At 45.1% G+C, this 20,333-nt stretch overlaps 1 protein-coding gene across 1 annotated transcript in view; it reads left to right on the forward strand.

Moving 5' to 3' along the window:
- LTK (leukocyte receptor tyrosine kinase) overlaps positions 1-20,333 on the forward strand; it is a 167,214-nt gene that overhangs the window by 128,219 nt on the left and 18,662 nt on the right. The window contains exons 22-24 of the mRNA XM_074956685.1: positions 3,880-3,944; positions 6,160-6,289; positions 9,847-9,944. Coding sequence (XP_074812786.1) covers positions 3,880-3,944; positions 6,160-6,289; positions 9,847-9,944 — 293 coding nt within the window. The remainder of the gene's footprint in view (positions 1-3,879; positions 3,945-6,159; positions 6,290-9,846; positions 9,945-20,333) is intronic.

Consider the following 20,333-nt stretch of genomic DNA (forward strand, 5'->3'; position numbering starts at 1 on the left):
TTAACACGCTAGCTTGGTCAGAGCTAGCACAGGTATGTCTCCTCGAGCTGGGAATCACCCCCTGCTCCAAGTGTAGATGTACCCATAGACACTATTCCAGCAATTCCAGCCATTACTGATACTCCAGGCTTTGTGACTGATACTCCAGACTCCTCTTCCTTTTTAAAAAAGGCTCCAGAGGCAATCCTGGCAATTACAGGCTGGTGAGCCTAACTGCAGTACCAGGCAAACTGATTGAAACTATAGGAAAGAACAGAATTATCAGACACCTAGAAGAACATGACTTTTTGGGGAAGAATCAACACGGCTTTTTTAAAGGGAAATCATGCCTCACCAATCTACTAGAATTCTTTGAGGCAGTCCAACAAACGTGGTCAAGGGTGATCCAGTGGATATATGTACTTGGACTTTCAGAAAGCCTTTGACAAGTCCTTCACCCAAGGCTCTTAAGCAAAGTAAGCAGTCATGGGCTCAGAGGGAAGATCCTCTCACAGATCAATAACTGGAAAGACAGGAAACAAAGGGTAGGAATAAATTATCAGTTTTCAGAATGGAGAGGTAAATAGTGGTGTCCCCCAGGAATCTGTACTGGGACCAGTGCTCTTCAACATATTCATAAATGATCCAGAAAAATGGGTAAACTGTGAGGTGGCAAAATTTTCAGATGATACAAAACTACTCAGGATAGTGAAGTCCAAAACAAGATGGTGAAGAGTTACAAAAGGATCTCACAAAACTGGGTGACCAGGCAACTGGGTGATTGGCCAACAAAATGGCAGATGAAATTCAATGTTGATAAATGCAAAGTAATGCACATTGGAAAATATAATCCCAACTATCCATATAAAATGATGGGGTCTAAATTAGCTGTTACCACTCAAGAAAGAGCTCTTGGAGTCACTGTAGATAGTTCTCTGAAAACATCTGTTCAATGTGCAGCAGCAGACAAAAAAAGCTAACAGAATGTTAGGAACCATTAGGAAAGGGATAGATAATAAGACAGAAAATATCAAAATACCACTATATAAATCCATGGTATGCCCACACCTTAAATACTATGTGCAGTTCTGGTTGCCCCATCTCTAAAAAGATACTAGATTTGGAAAAGGCGCAGAGAGGGGCAACAAAAATGATTAAGGGTATGGAACAGCTGCTGTAAGCAGAGAGATTAAAAAGACTGGGATTTTTCAGCTTGGAAAAGAGACGACTAAGAGGGAAGATGATCGAGGTCTATAAAATTGTGAATGATGTGGAGAAAGTGAAGTGTGAAGTGTTATTTACCCCTTCACATAACACAGGAACCAGGGGTCACTCAATGAAATTAATAGGCCGTAGGTTTAAAACAAACAGAAGGAAGTACTTCTTCACATGATGCACAGTCAACCTGTGGAACTCTTTGCCAGGGGACGTTGAGAAGGTCTAAACTATAATGGGGTTTAAAAAAGAATTAGATAAGTTCATAGAGAGTAGGTCCATCAATAGCTATTAGCGAAGATGGTCAGGGATTCAACCCATGCTCTGGGTGTCCCTAGCCTCTGTTTGCCAAAAGCTGGACGACAGGAGATGGATCACTCAATGATTGCCCGTTGTGTTCATTCCCTCTGAAGCACCTGGCATTGCCCACTGTTGAAAGACAGGATACTGGGCTAGATGAACCATTGGTCTGATCCAGTATGGCTGTTCTGATGTTCGCCCCTTGATAAGTCCCTGTCCTAGGTTCTGGTGCTCTGCCATTCTCATTCAGTAACAGGTACTCCAGCCTGCTAAGGAATTTGGAATGCCCAAGCTAACACACAAGTGACTGGAAGGCAGTGGACACTAGCTAGTGTTCTCGTATATTGGTGAAGTTGCCTACAAAGGTTGTGAGCCCCGAACTTCTGAAATTAAATGGTGCTTAGTAGCATTAATTATAGTACCGTAAACTCATGTATCAAAGGGCCATGATCAAGTGTTGTGTTTTAGGGCCTCCCCCCAGTTAGGCTTTGTTACCAAAAAAAGGTTTAAAGATCTAATATTAATCGTGAGACTTTCATGAGTCATTTTTTGATGTCAATGAGATTCTTTTCTATATACTTTCCCCTGCAAGTGGCAAAACCCAACCCTGCAGCACTGAGGGCGTGTCTCCACTGCAGCACTTCGCTCAAGTCAGGACACTCAAGTTACTGCACTCCAACCAGCCTAGCTCCAGTGAGCGCGACCACACTTCAAATCAGCACTGGAGTTGCAGAGAGTGATTTCACGAGCAGCACAGAGTAATTGGATTAGCAGCCTGATTAGATTGGCAGCTGAAGAGTTGTTGTAACTCAAGCTATTGCATCACCACTGAATTACTAGCTCAAGCAGCTGCAACACTGGAGCATCTATCTCTTTCCCCCCCCCCCCAGGGCGGGCCAGCTAGCTTGAGTTTAAGACGTCATTTAATTCGAGCTAGAGGTTTTTGTGTGTGCATGTGAGTTGAATTGGGGTTAACACTTGAGCTAACTGTGCTGTAAAGACACGGAGGATATGTCTAGGCTAGCAATTAAAAACCCAGCTGAGTAAGGCTAATGGGGCCCAGGCTGCAGGGCTGTTGAATTGCAGTGTAGATGTCCAGGCTCTGGCTGGAGCCCATGCACTAGGTCCCTGTGAGGTGAGAGGGTCCCAGAGCTCACACTGCAGCCTGAGCCAAAATGTCTACACAGCAACTAAACAGCCCAGCAGTCCCAGCCCAAGTCAGCTTGCATGGGCCAGCTGTGGGTGTCTAACTGCAGTGTAGACATACCCTGAGTGAGTGTGAGAACCCAGAATTGAAACTGCTAAACGCTGCAAGTGAAACGGTCTAGTCTAGCTTCACAGTCCTGAGTGACGTGCAAAAGTAAATAGAGGGAAGAAGTACATTCAAATGTTATTTATTGCTTCCGTTTTAATGATCCAGGGCCAGACTGTGGCCAGCTTCTGTGTGAGTGAGCAAGGACTGCTCCCTGTTCGTGTCCTGTCTGCAACCTTCCCAGGTATTCACATAGCCCCCAGCAAATGAAACTGCTGAGAATCTGCTGTACTTCCTTCTGGAAGACGATATAATGTCCATATGGTAGATGAGAGAGGGAGTGTTAGTTAAGGTCATACGGGCTGAGCGCACACAAATCACTTCATGGTGCCCAGATTGGGCGATCATCACACAGAAGCTGGGTTCATCATGGTCTGGCTGTATCCATCACTCCCTTCTTTCACAGAGTTTGGCTTTGACAGAGCGGGTGGATATAGAATAGGGAGCTTTAAAAAATACATCAAACATACTCCTTTTGTAAATGGTGCACGCACCAATGTAGTAGATTGGAATAGACCATCCCTTGGACATTTAGCAAAATGCCGCCCCACTCTCCAAAGCCCACGCTGCAAATGGCATTAGCCATGTTCTCCCTCGCAGCCTAGCCTGCAGTCAGTAGCAGACAGCCCGTCTCCTCAGTCTGCACACAGATAGCAGCAGCCATACCATCCTGTACAGCGGTGACCACACCATCCTGCGCAGACCTGCACCTGCAGTTTGTAGCTGTCAATGCCATTAGTACACATTGTTTTAAATGAACTATTCAGACCTGTAGTTCCCTAGCAACTACACTTCTTTGTATAGAATCAGGTGTGATTTTCTCTGGCTACAAAAGCACTGCATGTAGTTAAATGCACACACAAGAATATTCTTCGCGTAGGCCAGTCAGCTCGTGTTTCTTTCCCACCACTTGTGTCGTATACGACCCAGTGAATAGGGGATTGGAAGAGGAAAGAGAGACCCTCATCATAGCTACCATATAATCATATTGTGTCTTCGCTGGCTTTATTATACGTCTCCTAAATATCTTCTTTTCTTCTGGGTGCTTCTCCCCTTTCGTTCCCTCTCAACAGACATTGCCAGAAATCTGCTCTGAGCAGGATGAGATGGATTTTCTGATGGAAGCGCTGATAATCAGGTACATTTCTAACCAGAAAAATTAACTCACTGATTCAGGAGATTAATAACAGGATGGAGAGACTTTCACATTTAAATCACTGGTTCCAATCCAGCCCTGATTGATATTAACTACAAATTGCTACAGCCAATGGCTGTTTGGTGGCCTATGAGTTAGTGCATCAGCCTAGTTTCTAATGGACATGTGTCCACCTTGTACATGAGACCCTTACTGGTTATCTCAGCAAAGCCGAAAGTAACTTCTCCAGTGGTTGTTTGGGAAATAAGCACTAAATTCTTTTAACAGTGTTACATGTATATTGTACCTTTCATCTCAGGAAATCCCAGGGCCCTTGGCCATGTAGATCTCACATCCAGCAGTCCTTGTGTAAGGAAACTCCCTTTGATTGAATGGAAAACTGTGTAATATGCGAACTACAGGATTTAGCCCTATAGCCATGCAACCCTACTCAAATTCAGCCACCACTGGGGTGGAGAGCAGCAGTCAGATGGCACGCAACATGCTGCATGCCAAGGAGGGATTTTTCAGCCAAGGACATTGGGGCAAACCCTTCTCTTATTAAAAATGCTATGGGGTGTTTAGGGACAGCCCTGGACAGTGCATGAAGCTTCCCCTTTGTGCCCTTCAAGCAGTAGCCAACTACAGCTGTAGCTCCTGTGCTCCCCTAACCACAGGGACTTCTCCCTCCTAATGCCTTCTGCAGGACTAGTCACCCCAAAGGCCCCATGTCTCCGCACTGGGCAGCGGAGTGGGGCACTCTGAACCCTCTTGAGGGGTGAAGTCTTGAATAGGGAACTGGTGTAGTGCAGCTTCTCACCTCCCTCAGTGCAGGCCAATGCTACTCGGGCACAATCTGTCTTTTGATGTCTGTGCAGAATAGACCAGACAATAATTTATAAGGCCAGATCTCAAAGGTCTTCTCATGAGCTAGGTGGTGTATAATTTATCTGCCTAGGAAAGCTAGAGGGCTGAGCCATCCCCGTAATTGCATAAACCCCAGGTTTGAAATACCTAGAGTGCATGGAACTAAATCAAGCTCACAAAGGAAGTTTGAAAAGAGGGAGATGATCTGGAAGAACTTCCCTAATCTCTTTCAGAGCACATAGCTGCTTTACTGGGAAGGTGGCTCTCACTTACCGTGGCATTGCACAGATCTTGCCTGGCAAAGCACTCACCAGAAAAATCCAGAAAGAGCCATACCTATTATAATTTCTTGCAAGCTTTTAGACAAAATAAAGTGTCTGAAAGCCATCGTGAAATGTATTGCTGGGGGTTATTTATTTTTATTGCTCTTTGAATGTTTGGAATAAAATCATTCCTGTACGTGTTTGTATGTGGATGACTTCATCTCACAGCATGCAGCTGGGATTGATCTATTAACATCAGTCCATCTCCTGCAGACTTTGGAGTTCTGATTGGCAAGTCAAGAGGCAGCAGTGCTGACACGTGATTTTTAAAAGCAACCCACTAGATCTTTTATAATGTTTTGATTTATTTAGTAGGGTCTTCCCTCTCTGTCCCTCCACCCCACCAAAGTCCTCAGTTCATATCTAACCCAGGTTGGTAGTGATCAGAAGTCACAGCCTTCTGATGATAGTTGGGCAGCCTATGTTAAATGAGTTGATTGTCTCCAGCCAGTTCCTTGGGGACAGAAAAATTACAAAACCAATTGCTACAATTGGCACTAGCTGGTCCTGTTTCTGGCATACTGGACACTGAACTGAGACCCCCAACTACACAGAAATTTATTTAACAAACAATGAAAAAAATGAAATCCCCACATGATAGCATTTCATTTCAAATAGCTGTAATATTTTGGATTTAAAAGCTATAAGATATCACATTTCCTTTCTCCCATGACCCCTGTCACAGTTAAATCCATTAATCTTCTCTGCATTAGAGAACCATGGCAGGCGGCGTGTGTGGAGAGAAGGTGCTGTTGTATTTGGTAGCTTTTGCCACTTTTCTCCCACTTTCTGAAGTTCGATTAAGGCAAGGCTAAGCAGAATCTCTTTGGGTTCCTTGTAAGTAGAGCTGGGCTGAGGGCACCATGCTTTGATTTAGCTGAGGTCTAGATTTGCTTTGACAGTGTGTTTCAGAACGAGGTTCTATTTAATCTGCTTCTCCAAAGTTCAGGGGGAGTTGGGTAAGAGGTTTTATCCCTTCTCTGATTTTGTTGTCTCCTTTCCATGTCGCTGTGGTGGTCGATTTGCAGTAAGTTCAGTCACCAGAACATTGTGCGGTGCATTGGCGTGAGCCTTCAGACACTGCCTCGCTTCATTCTGCTGGAGCTCATGGCCGGTGGAGATATGAAGAGCTTCCTTCGGCAGAATCGACCCCGGGTGGTGAGACCATCTTTCCTTTTCCACTTGTGTCTGTTTTCATTACAGGATTTTAATAGGGCTGACCTCTTGATTCCAAATTCCTACAAACCTCTAGACATTTTCCCCCTTCCCTTGACTTGAGCAGATGCCAATAACAGAAAATGATTCTTGATCACATATTTCAAAGACTCCAGTTTATTAGCAATCAAGTAGGGTACAGAGTAAAGGATGTTTTCCTGTCGCCTCCCCTGTTCTCCGCCAGGGTCAGCAGGACAACAGCACTTGAGAATGTTCCCTCAGCCTCCATCACACTGCTGTGTCAAGTGAAAAGTTGAAATTACAGCAAGGACATCGACATCACTGCATTGACTTCAATGGAGCTATGTCAATTTACACCAGCTAAGGACCTGGCCCTACATGTTCCATTAGTGCTGAATGAAATAGCCAATGCAAATAAATAACAGCCTGGAATTAGCCTTGGGTTTTCTGCTTGTGGGTTGTTCATGAATCAATGCTGATTTCCACCGGTGTATTTGTTGTGGGCAAAAGGCTCCATGAATAATTTGGATGAGCAGTTTTCAACGTATTGGCTGTTCACAAACTGCTAATTTCAGCTATTTGCTATTGGTTATTCAGTATGTGTCACTGGTAATGTAACTTGTATGATATTGCTTCTGCTCCTTGAGTGGATAAGTGAAACTTTCTAAACAGGAGAATAAGGCCTACTCTACAACCATTGTTTGTACCGGTGTAGCTATATCAGTTAGCTACAACCCACAGTGTGGACACAGTTATAGCAGCATAAAGGTGTCGTACACAGGTGTATTAGCGACAAGGTGGGTTTGGTAATATCTTTTATTGGACCAACTTCTGTTGGTGAGAGAGACAAGCTTTCAAAATACACAGAACTTTTCTTCAGGTCAGCTCAAAAGCATGTCTCTCTCACCAACAGAAGTTGGTCCAATAAAATATATTACTTCAGACACCTTGTCTCTCTAATATTGTAGGCCTAACACAGCTACAATTAAACTGTACCTGTATTATGCAGTGTATTCCCCTTCTCATACTAGAATAAATTATACTGGTATAAGTACTTTCAACCACCTCCACACCAAGGGGGTTGTAGGGCTTTAACTACATCAGTATAGTGAAAGTAGTACTATACAACTTTTTGTGAGGAGACAAGGCCTATGGAACGATGAATAGTGACTAAACAACAGCGAAGAGCGAATGTTCTCATTTGCACACAGCGAATACGAGTAATAGTGTGAAGAACAGTCATTCCCTAAACATTTGTGTGATAACAAACCTGCTATCAAGAATGTTTGCTAGCAACAAACAAAAAGGGGCAAGAATTTAGCTGAACCAAAACAGCCCTTCCAAATTCAAAGGAATGTTCCTGGAAAAATTCAGCCAGCTCTAGATCTTGCCATGGGTTTGTTTAGCCACAGTAAAAATGAACCTCCATCTGCCTCCTGACAAAGGTATCCCAAAACATGCTGATCTCTGCCTGCCTGTCTTTCTTATTTACTCCCTCGCTTTCACCTTTATAAGGTACTTGTTTATAACTCTAACCTTCAATGGCAAATATGCAAGTGTTCTGTACAATAAAGACACGACCCATCTAGCTGATTAAACACCAGCTGCCAACAGCTGGAGTACTAATTACATGGTTCCAGGCTGTGAAATGAACAAGGTAACAGCATCCAGAAACAACAGGAGAAAAAAGAGCAATTTGACTTGACATCTCCCTGAGCTTCACTGTGCTTGGTAGTAATTTCTCGCTACCTCTCCCCAGAGCACTGGAAAGCACTTGTCATAACAACTTTCCTGGAGACACACCAAGGAACTTTCCCTGCAGGGGAAGATATGATTGCCAGAGAAGAAGTGGGTGTCACAAGTGAGTGAGTGTGTGTGTGTGTTGGGGGGGGGGGGAGTTTTGGCCCAGTCTAAATAAAATGGCCAACACTTCTATCAAAGGTGTGAAGTGTGAACTGCCGCTGTGGCAAGCGGTGTGAAAATAAGCACAAAGGAGCTTTAAAAAGTGGGAGAAGGGGGCTTCTAAAGAATGACTCTGGGGATGCTAATGGGTCACATAGCAAAAATTTGTGAGGTATTTTAAAAACCACATCCAGCTGGGATATTTTGAAAGGACAGAGAGAGGGAGCGCATGTGAGAGAGCAAAGATGAGAGACTGCAGTACTCTGTGCCAGCACCAAACCCTAATGACTTCCAGACCTGTAACATCCCTTGTAATGGGGAAGAGGTAGGACTCAGGAATAATAAACACAAAGGGGTCTCTTTACATAGGATCCTGTGCACACAGATGCTGTAGCTCTCCCAGGCTCTCTAAGTGCACAGACTGATGAAAACACCTTGGGGCTGTCTAAGCAAGAACACAATGGTTTGCTGAATACACTGTAGCCCCATGCAGATTTTTTTAGCCCAGAGAAATCCACACTCCCAGCACTATGGGAGTTAAGCTGTGCTCTTCTCAGTGAGTCCTACTGTGATGCAGTGTCTACCCCACACAAGGCTTAAGCTGGTCAGGTGGGCCTATTAACCGCCTAGGCTGTACCTAGGAGGAGTAGGTAAGGAACAAGAACTAATTAGAGATGAGGCTTAGCTGGAGAGGAACGGGAGGGGCCTGTATAAAGCCCAGTAGCGGAGAAAAGGGGGCAGGGGGAGTTGCAGAGAGAGGCTGCAGTCAGTGTTAGGGTGACAGAAGGGCAAGGTAGGAAGTAGGCTAGGGATACAGCAGTAAGGTTTGGGACTGTGCAGACCTTGACTGCTTGATGTAGGGAACCCAGTGTAGAGGGGGGGCCTGGATTTCCCTACCAGCCACTGGACAATGGTGCTGTTAAGGTGTCGTGAGAGGAAGGACTGCCTGGGATAGTGGGTCCCAAGAAACCTTGATACCTTTGAAAGGGAGGACTACAGTGACCTGGCCAGAGGGCCAAGCCATGAAGTGGGAGCAGCTGAGTCCCAAGCGAGTGAGACAGGAAGAGTGATAGAATGAGCAACCACAGGAGGGACGTTGGACTGGTAGAGCTAATCCCCAGATGTGGCCAGAAGGAGGTGCTCTGGTGGTGACTAGTGACACCGTGCTAACCTCACCAATTTTTGCTGTGTAACCTATTAGCATCCCCAGAGTAATTCTTTAGAAGCCCACGTCTCCCTTCTCCCACTTTTTAAAGCTCCTTTGTGCTTATTTTCACACCACTCGCCACAGCGGGTAGTTCTCACTTCACACCTTTGATACAAGTGTTAGCTATTTTATTTAGACTGGGCCAAAACTCCACCCACCCACCCCACACACACACTCTCAGGGGGAATCTAATAGACTCACTTCCTGTGTCTGGCAAACTTTAACCTTAAATAGAAACCTTTTCTCTCCTTTGACCCACCTCCCTTCCTCTTCATTCCTGTCTTTTTATTTCCTTCCCCCCACCCCCACCTTCTGTATATCTCTCTCTTTCCCTTCCTGTCTCTGCAACTATTCTATTTTTCCTATACTCTCTCCCACACCTCACCACCTTTCTCCTCTTCTCACCTGGGTGCATCTCTCTCTTATCCAGAATCAGCCATCCACTCTGATAATGCAGGACCTGCTGAACATAGCCTGGGACATTGCTTGTGGCTGCAAATATCTGGAGGAGAACCACTTCATCCACAGGTGAGATGGGGCAGTCTGGCCCAGTGTGAAGGTTGCTTTAACTCCACTGGGCTTGTACAAAGTCTATGGTTTTCCCTTTGCAAGGGAATATGCATACATGTTTTTCAGTTTGGATCCATGTGGCTTTATGCTCCCCAAGATAGACTGAGTCTCAAGATCTCAAGGAGAAGCTCAATTGAACCCATAGGGTTTCGACAGGTTTCACTGCAAAAAACATGTGGGAACAGGAATTTCCTATGTTTCTGAAGCAAAAACCATAAGCAGGTTGAAATTGGTCCTATTTGACTTGAAAAGTGGTCTGAAGTTAGAGCTTGGTCTGAAGCCAAAAGCAGGCAGGTCTCCTTGTATAGCCCTAGGTAACCATTAAGATAAACTATTGTGGTGCCTTCACAAGTGACCGCCTAAGTGACCGGTCAATCAAGAATATAACTCATGATTAGGAAGGTTTGCGGACGTTAGCTAATCCCCGAACACAACACAACTAATGATGCCACTTTAATAGCAAATATTATAGAGGTTTCCATGTTATAACATGACAAAACGGTGTGAACCCTGCTGCTTTGCATACAGTGCTAAAGCACAACATTATGGATAAAGATTTTCAGAGGCAAATATGGGAGTTAGGTACCCAAATCCTATTGACTTTCAATGGGAATTAGGCTCCTTGCTGTACTTCTAAAAATCTTGACTAAAAATCCCCTTGACTGTGTACACTTCCAGCAGTTCAGCTACAGCAGTGGTCTCCAAAGTGGGGTGTGCGCACCCCAGGGGGTGTGCAAGACCACCCATTGGGGGCGCGGCAGGAGGAGCGCCGCTGGAGCAAAAGGGTGGCACGGCAGGAGGAGCGTCACCGAAGGGCAGCCGGAGGAGCGCCGCCCTAAGATTGGCCGGAATCCCGCCCCTTACAGTGTGCCGCCCCAGGCATGTGCCTGGAGCCGGCCCTGCGAGATATCCTGAGGGGAGAGTGGGAGTTCCACAATGCGGAGGGGTTGACAGTGACGCCCTCACTCATTCGTTCGCTTTCAGCGTATTGCAGTTTGTGTGCCCAGTTAAGTAGATTTATGGATTGTATTATCTAGTTTTAACCAAACTAACCCTCTCAAAATGGACAAGTGGCTTAAAAAGATTCCTGCAAAGAAACCGCGGATTGAAGATACTAATAACGCGAGCACAAGTGAACAACAGGAAAACGGCAGAGCTGACCGTTCTCCTGCTCCTAGTACGAGCTCCTCGTCAGCCACATTACGAGGTAAAAACAATGACATCTAATCAGATTTGACAAGAAGTCGGCCAAAAAAATTCAAAATTATCAAGGAGACTATTTGAAATATGGATTTACATACACTATCGTTAACGATGAACCTTGCCCTAATTGTATATTGTGCCTTGAGATATTAGCTAATGATAGTATGAAGCCATCATGATTAGCAAGACATTTAAAAACTAAGCATCCAGAACATGAAGACAAACCTCTACAATTTTTTCAGTGATGTTTAAAAAGTTCACCGGGGGAAGGAGACCAAAGCCCTGAGGTAAGTGGGAAAATGGGATACCGGGAGGAAGCACAAGCAGGAGTGCGTGAGAGGGGAGGGCTCCTGCCTCATACTGAGAAAGAGGGGCGATCAGCGGGTTATCTCAAGTGCCTATACACAAATGCACGAAGCCTGGGAAACAAGCAGGGAGAACTGGAAGTCCTGGCAAAGTCAAGGAATTTTGATGTGATTGGAATAACAGAGACTTGGTGGGATAACTCACATGACTGGAGTACTGTCATGGATGGATATAAGCTGTTCAGGAAGGACAGGCAGGGCAGAAAAGGTGGGGGAGTTGCACTGTATGTAAGAGATCAGTATGACTGCTCAGAGCTCAAGTATGAAACTGCTGAAAAACCTGAGAGTCTCTGGATTAAGTTTAGAAGTGTGAGCAACAAGGGTGATGGTGTGGTGGGAGTCTACTATAGACCACCAGACCAGGGGGATGAGGTGGACGAGGCTTTCTTCCGGAAACTCGCAGAAGTTACTAGATCGCACGCCCTGGTTCTCATGGGAGACTTCAATCACCCTGATATCTGCTGGGAGAGCAATACAGCGGTGCACAGACAATCCAGGAAGTTTTTGGAAAATGTAGGGGACAATTTCCTGGTGCAAGTCCTGGAGGAACCAACTAGGGGCAGAGCTCTTCTTGACCTGCTGCTCACAAACCGTCAAGAATTAGTAAGGGAAGCTAAAGTGGATGGGAACCTGGGAGGCAGTGACCATGAGATGATTGAGTTCAGGATCCTGACACAAGGAAGAAAGGAAAGCAGTAGAATACGGACCCTGGACTTCAGAAAAGCAGACTTTGACTCCCTCAGGGAAGTGATGGGCAAGATCCCCTGGGAAAATAACATGAGGGGGAAAGGAGTCCAGGAGAGCTGGCTGTATTTTAAAGAATCACAGAATCACAGAATATCAGGGTTGGAAGGGACCTCAGGAGGTCATCTAGTCCAACCCCCTGCTCAAAGCAGGACCAATCCCCAGTTTTTGCCCCAGATCCCAAATGGCCCCCTCAAGGATTGAACTCACAACCCTGGGTTTAGCAGGCCAATGCTCAAACCACTGAGCTATCCCTCCCACCCCAATCCTTATTGAGGTTACAGGGACAAACCATCCCGATGTGTAGAAAGAATAGTAAATATGGCAGGCGACCAGCTTGGCTTAACAGTGAAATCCTTGCTGATCTTAAATACAAAAAAGAAGCTTACAAGAAGTGCAAGATTGGACAAATGACCAGGGAAGAGTATAAAAATATTGCTCGGGCATGCAGGAGTAAAAACAGGAAGGCCAAATAAAACCTGGAGTTGCAGCTAACAAGAGATGTTAGGAGTAACAAGAAGGGTTTCTTCAGGTATGTTAGCAACAAGAAGAAAGTCAAGGAAAGTGTGGGCCCCTTACTGAATGAGGGAGGCAACCTGGTGACAGAGGATGTGGAAAAAGCTAATGTACTCAATGCTTTTTTTGCCTCTGTCTTCACGAACAAGGTCAGCTCCCAGACTACTGTACTGGGCAGCACAGCATGGGGAGGAGGTGACCAGCCCTCTGTGGAGAAAGAAGTGGTTCGGGACTATTTAGAAAAGCTGGACGTGCACAAGTTCATGGGGCCGGATGTGTTGCATCCGAGAGTGCTAAAGGAGTTGGCGGATGTAATTGCAGAGCCATTGGCCATTATCTTTGAAAACTCATGGCGATCGGGGGAAGTCCCGGACGACTGGAAAAAGGCTAATGTAGTACCCATCTTTAAAAAAGGGAAGAAGGAGGATCCTGGGAACTACAGGCCAGTCAGCCTCACCTCAGTCCCTAGAAAAATCATGGAGCAGGTCCTCAAGGAATCAATTCTGAAGCACTTTAGAGGAGAGGAAAGTGATCAGGAACAGTCAGCAAGGATTCACCAAGGGCAAGTCATGCCTGACTAATCTAATTGCCTTCTATGACGAGATAACGGGCTCTGTGGATGAAGGGAAAGCAGTGGAGGTGGTGTTCCTTGACTTTAGCAAAGCTTTTGACACTGTCTCCCACAGTATTCTTGCCAGCAAGTTAAAGAAGTATGGGCTGGATGAATGGACAATAAGGTGGATAGAAAGCTGGCTAGATTGTCGGGCTCAACGGGTAGTGATCAATGGCTCCATGTCTAGTTGGCAGCCGGTATCAAGTGGAGTGCCCCAAGGGTCGGTTCTGGGGCCGATTTTGTTCAATATCTTCATAAATGATCTGGAGGATGGTGTGGATTGCACCCTCAGCAAGTTTGCAGATGACACTAAACTGGGAGGAGTGGTAGATACTCTGGAGGGTAGGGATAGGATACAGAGGGACCTAGACAAATTGGAGGATTGGGCCAACAGAAATCTGATGAGGTTCAACAAGGACAAGTGCAGAGTCTTGCACTTAGGACGGAAGAATCCAATGCACCGCTACAGACTAGGGACCGAATGGCTCGGCAGCAGTTCTGCAGAAAAGGACCTAGGGGTTACAGTGGACGAGAAGCTGGATATGAGTCAACAGTGTGCCCTTGTTGCCAAGAAGGCCAATGGCATTTTGGGATGTATAAGTAGGGGGATTGCCAGCAGATCAAGGGACGTGATCGTTCCCCTCTATTCGACACTGGTGAGGCCTCATCTGGAGTACTGTGTCCAGTTTTGGGCCCCACACTACAAGAAGGATGTGGAAAAATTGGAAAATGTCCAGCAGAGGGTAACAAAAATGATTAGGGGACTGGAACACATGACTTATGAGGAGAGGCTGAGGGAACTGGGGATGTTTAGTCTACGGAAGAGAAGAATGAGGGGGGATTTGATAGCTGCTTTCAACTACCTGAAAGGGGGTTCTAAAGAGGATGGCTCTAGACTGTTCTCAGTGGTAGCAGATGACAGAACAAGGAGTAATGGTCTCAAGTTGCAGTGGGGGAGATTTAGGTTGGATATTAGGAAAAACTTTTTCACTAGGAGGGTGGTGAAACACTGGAATGCGTTACCTAGGGAAGTGGTGGAATTTCCTTCCTTAGAAGTTTTTAAGGTCAGGCTTGACAGAGCCCTGGCTGGGATGATTTAATTGGGGATCGGTCCTGCTTTGAGCAGGGGATTGGACTAGATGACCTCCTGAGGTCCCTTCCAACCCTGATATTCTATGATCCTAAGTCATGCGATACTTAATCCAGTACTTTACAGATTTTCACTAAACTTAATGATAAATGTTTAGAAGCCTCTTTTGAGGTTTCTTACTTAATAGTGAAAGACAAAAAGCCACATACCATTGGGGAAACACTTGTTCTTCCTGCCACGGTAAAAATGGATGAAATAGTACACGGAAAACAATAAAGCGACAAACTAAAATCCTAACTAAAAAGTATTTGTCAGCAAATACTGTTGGAAGACACATAGAAAACATTGCTGAAGATTTGAAGAAACAAGTATTAGAACAAATTACACAGTGTGGGAGGTTTGCTATACAGTTGGATGAAAGTACAGATGTTTCTAACATGTCTCAGCTTATGGTATTTGCTAGATTCTGTTTCAGTAATGAAGTACACGAAGAACTACTTTTTTGTGAGCCACTGAAGGAAAGATGTACCAGAAAAGATATATTCTCAACAGTAAATGACTTCTTTAATAAAAACAACGTTTTATGGAAAAACTGTGTAAGTGTAACCACTGATGGAGCAGCTGCTTTGACTGGAATAAAGAAAGCACCACATGTGAAATTCATTCACAGCATCATTCATAGGCAAGCTATTGCAGCAAAGAAGTTGGAGCCAGAAGTGCACAAAGTGCTACAGGATGTCATCGATGTGGTTAATTTTATAAAAACAAGACCTTTAGATAGTAGAATCTTTACAATACTTTGTAATGAGATGGGGAGTGACCATGAAAATCTTTTGTACCACACAGAGGTTCGCTGGTTATCTCGTGGCAAAGTGCTTAAAAGAGTTGTCGAACTAAAAGATGAGTTACTCATTTTTCTTTTACAAAAAGACAAGTGTTCCAAATTTGCTGACCTTTTCTGTGATGACAAGTCGCTGTCAGTAGTATGCTACCTAGCAGATATTTTCGAAAAAATAAACGCACTTAATCTGTCCCTTCAAGGTAAAGGTGACGTTTTAACAATGAGGGAGAAAGTTACTGCTTTTCAAAAGAAACTCATGCTATGGAGAGAGCATTTTGAAAACGGATGTTTGGAAATGTTCCATGGTTATGTGATTTTGTTGCTGAAAATTATGTAAGTGTGTCACTTATAAAAACTCTCATATCTGCACACTTAAAAAACTTGGAAACAGAATTTTCTAACCGGTTTAAAAATCTTCCAAACGAAGAGTGTCAGTGGGTTTTGAACCCATTTGTTAAAAATGTAAAAATGCAACACCTTCTGATTAGTTTGCAAGAACAACTGATTGACATCAGGGAAGATGGAAATTTACTAGCCGAATTTCAACAAAAACCGTTGCATACTTGGTGGACGGGACTGAAAAATGAGTGTTGTGATTTAGTAAGCTCAGCCAAGGATGCACTTCTTCCATTTGGCTCTACGTAGCTTCGTGAGGCTTCTTTTTCAGCTATGACAGCCATTAAAACCAAGGTGCGAAATAAACTGAACTAACCAGACCTTCAAATCGCTACATTGCAAAGTGTTAAACCAAGATTTTCAAAAATAATGAAGCATATTCAATCACATTGCTCTCACTAAAAATATTATTAATAATAATAATCTTTTTAGTGAGAGCAAAAAATATTGTTTTTCATCTTTATCTCATCCTTTTTTAATTTCTATTTTTTGTGTGTTTTATAATGTACATAATATATTAGTACAGTAGTACATGTATATAATTTATACATATACATATATTGGGGGGGGTGCTCAAAAAATTTTTACTGATAAGGGTGCGTGATCAAAAAAGTTTGGAGACCACTGATCTACAGGATATCTGTTGCATACACACTCAAGGTTCTTCCTGCTTTCCACTAGATGGTAGCATTACCCTACCCAAATGTGCATGAGGCCAAGGAGTAGTTTATTTCTCTCTCTTCTGACCTCGCTGTAATTGACTTGTTGATTGTTTTAGAGTAGCATCAGCCTAGAATAACCTTTGATGTTTGATCCATTGACTAGGGAAGCAGAGAGCAGGTGGATTCAGAGTAAAGCAAAGCAGGGCTTGTGCAGTATGGCCCAGCGGGTAGGATGCTGAACAAGGAGGAAGGGTATGTCTGCACTGCAATCACGGGTAGGACCTCGGCACATGTAGACATACCCAAGCTAGCTTTGCTCTAGCTAGCTCAGATTGCAACAGCCATGAAGCCGCAACAGCCTGGGCAGCAGCACAAACTGTGCAACCCAACCTGGGTCCCAGGGTATGTACTCAAGCAGCTAACCCATGCTGCTGCCCACGCTGCCACGGTTTCACTGCAAGTCAGTTTGCCTCTTTGTGCCTCAATTTCCTCATCTGTAAAATCAGGCTAATGAGATTTGCCACCCTACTATCTGTGGATGTCATGCTAAAGAAGAGCTAACAAGGGCTATGAGTAGCTTCTAAAAATTCCCAGTTGGCTGGCAGCATCTCCCCGTTCCAACTGAGAACTGGTTTCAGTTCATGGAATTCCCAGGCACCTTGCTGAATTCACCTGTCACCACCACAGCTCTAAAAGCCATCATGTGCCCAGGTCATGTCAGTGAAAGGAGCAGGGACCCACACCCAGGAGGCGGGAGTAGGTTTCAGATGGATTGTACTCAGGGTAGCTAGCCTGTCTCACCACCCATGCAGCCAGAGCTACACTGCTCTTTTTTAGCACACTAGCTCAATCAAAGTTAGCATGAGTATATCTACCTGAGCTAAAAATTACACCTCCAGCTCCAACATAGACATGCCCATGGTGTGTGTGCTACACAGTAACAGGGTGCAGCTATGCCAGGAAGGGGAGGCTTCACAGTGGCAGGCAGAGCAGAGTATCCACACCCAGGTAGAAGCACACTTACACACACATCCCCTTTCTGCAGAGCAAACAGGCTTCACCGCTACACTGCCAGGCAAGGGTGGGAGAGACTGTAGGAAAAGGGGGAAACAAACAAGAGGCAGGCAGCAATCTGAGCAGGGAACTGTGAGGCTGGTGTTTGCTTTCCTCATGCTCTTGTGGTTAGGGCAGTGGAGGAGGAGATTGGACACTGGGGTTGTGTTGTCAGTTCTGCCACTGATTCAACATGTGGCCTCAGTCAAGGTACTTCACTTCTCTGTGCCTCAGTTTTCCCCCTCTGTAAATTGGATATAATAAGGGATATTATAAAGGTTAACCCATATAAAGCACTTTAAAATCCTCAGATGAATGTTGCTATAAAGGGATTATTATTTATTATTACTTTAAGCACAATATAACATATGGAAATTCTAATAATACCTTCTCAATGCAAACATTTCTAAAAAGGACGTTAACAACTCAGGACTGTGCTGGCTTGCCAGCTTACTGACACAGGACAAAATTGTGACTGTGTGGGGGAGTGAAGGGATGTAAAGCCCCAACCCTAACTCCTTGCAAAGCTGTCTGGGAAGGGAGCGCGGGGTCTGTGAGTCCAAGTAGGCAGAAAGAGACAGGGAGTGGGTGGATCCAGGACTGTGCTGCCCTCTTCCACACAGACCCCATACTAGGCAGTAGAGTGGCTAGTTGTGAAGGGCTGTGAATGCTGTGCCTGGTAATCTTCCAACACAGCATATTCTACCTCCTGCACAAAGCAGGAGCTTCAGAAGAATTCAAACTCAGAGGGGTGTCCTGAGTCACACTTCCTTTCTGCAGCTCCTCCTGAGCTGATACAGGTATGTAGCACCCCTTACTCAACATAGTCCATACAGTGTGACAAAGGACTCATCAGAAGCTGAATTACATGTGAGAGGCTGAGAAGTTTCATAGCTGTCTTATAAACTGTTTCTCAGTCTCTTCCACATCAGAAAGTCTCCACAGGGGGGTGTTTGCAGTCCCTGTAGCGACTCAGATCTTTGCTCTGAGCCCTTGGTTTCGGACCAGCCCTCAGGTAGAACTCCCCAGACTGCTTTGCTTCCAAGTGGTGTACATGGTAGAATCCAGGACTCCCTCTGGACCAGACCTGGCATAGGACTTGTGAAAGACTTTTCTCTGTATCTTGATTTCTTCATTGCCCTCAAGGATTTTCTCCTCAAAGCAGCTAAACTCAAATTCTTTTAGCTTTCTCCCCTCAGTAAAGGCAGGCAGTCAGGCAGCCTGCAGGAACCCAGCTCCCAGCCAGTATTGGGGCAAGGTCCAGACCGAGATCGTTGAGCAGGTCACATGGAAATTCCCTCCACTGAGACCAGGCCAGAACCAGTGTCAGGCTCTAGGTTCCAACAGACACATGGGGCAAGTTTTTTTTCAAACCCCCTCCCCTCCTCCAAACATGGGATCCCTATTCCTACTGCTTTCAAAGCAAGCCATGAAACATTCCAACTCCTGTGAATTCTCAGATACCAATGGGCAATTTGTCTCCAGTGGCTCCAACTCACTCTTCATTAGGTGCAGACTGCGGTTGGTCCCCATGTAGCCCAGACCCAGCATCAGGGAGCGCAGGATGAAGAGATTCAGATCCTGCTCTCCGAGAGATGGACCAGCTTCTAGGAGTCCCACAGGAGGTCATGAAGTGGCTACTGCTTTCCTTAGGGAGGCATGCAGGATTCATGCCTGCAGAGTGTTGTTCCAGGCTGGTTGGTAATGCACTGACCCCTGCACAGGATCCCTGCTCTCATGTGTTTGGCCCAGGGACTAGTGAAGGACACTGGTCACAACCAGCTCTTAAAGGGGCAGCACAAAGTCTTAAAACCTCTCAGGAGAGACTCCCCCTCTAAAGGAGAGGAGGAAATCTCTAAGTCTGAGGCTTTGAGTGAGATACCTCAGATGCTCAACTAAGCTTTGCAGAATTAAGTATGAATGTGGGCTCTAGCTTCACAAATGCTTAGTGTTTTATTTTCTAAAAACATAAAACCAAACAAAGAAACTGGCAAAGCTGAAGAGCTCTGTAATTCTTCCTCGCCTGCTTTGTGGCTGTGATGAAGTTGGATGGGAATTCCCTAGCAAGACCTACTTATACCTAAGAACAAAAAAGGTCTTCTTACTCTGCCTAAGCTTAACCCTGCTGTGGCCATAGTGAAGCATATAGCCATATCAACTGAGTGAGACAGGACCCATAGACAGGACAATATGATCATCACTCAGACTAAACTTGGATACAGCAACCTCAGCCTTGGGAGTATTGGCTGCAGCCTCTTATTGCGCAGGTCTACACGCTCTTGGGATGCCCTTGTGAGCATGTGCCCCCCTGACACACACACCCCAAGTCCTCCATAAATCTATTTTAAACTACATTTCCCAAGTAGCTTTTTCAGGCCTGATACTTCACCTGATTCTGATTTGCTGTACATTCAAAACTTCCAAAGACAGGTCCTGGGGGCAACTATGACTCCAACTGAAGAAACTGGAATTGCGGACTAACATCTGGCTTTCTTCCAAATATTTTGTTGATGCACTCTTTGGGTAGCACAGAGACAAAGGCATTGCTGAGGCTATATGCCGGGGACTACGTCCCTCACTCCTTCCAGAGGGAAACTATTCAAGCTCCCTTATCTCAGCCAGTGTTCCCTTTGAAGCCATTGTCTCTCCAGGTTCCAGCATGGAGATTATGCAGCAGAGGAGGTCATTGATACCTATCCTAAGAAGAAGAGTATAAAAATATTGCTCGGGCATGTAGGAAAGATATAAGGAGGGCCAAATCGCACCTGGAGCTGCAGCTAGCAAGAGATGTCAAGAGTAACAAGAAGGGTTTCTTCAGGTATGTTGGCAACAAGAAGAAAGCCAAGGAAAGTGTGGGCCCCTTA

This window comes from Natator depressus, chromosome 6, assembly GCF_965152275.1.
Source record: "Natator depressus isolate rNatDep1 chromosome 6, rNatDep2.hap1, whole genome shotgun sequence".
NCBI lineage: Eukaryota > Metazoa > Chordata > Testudines > Cheloniidae > Natator > Natator depressus.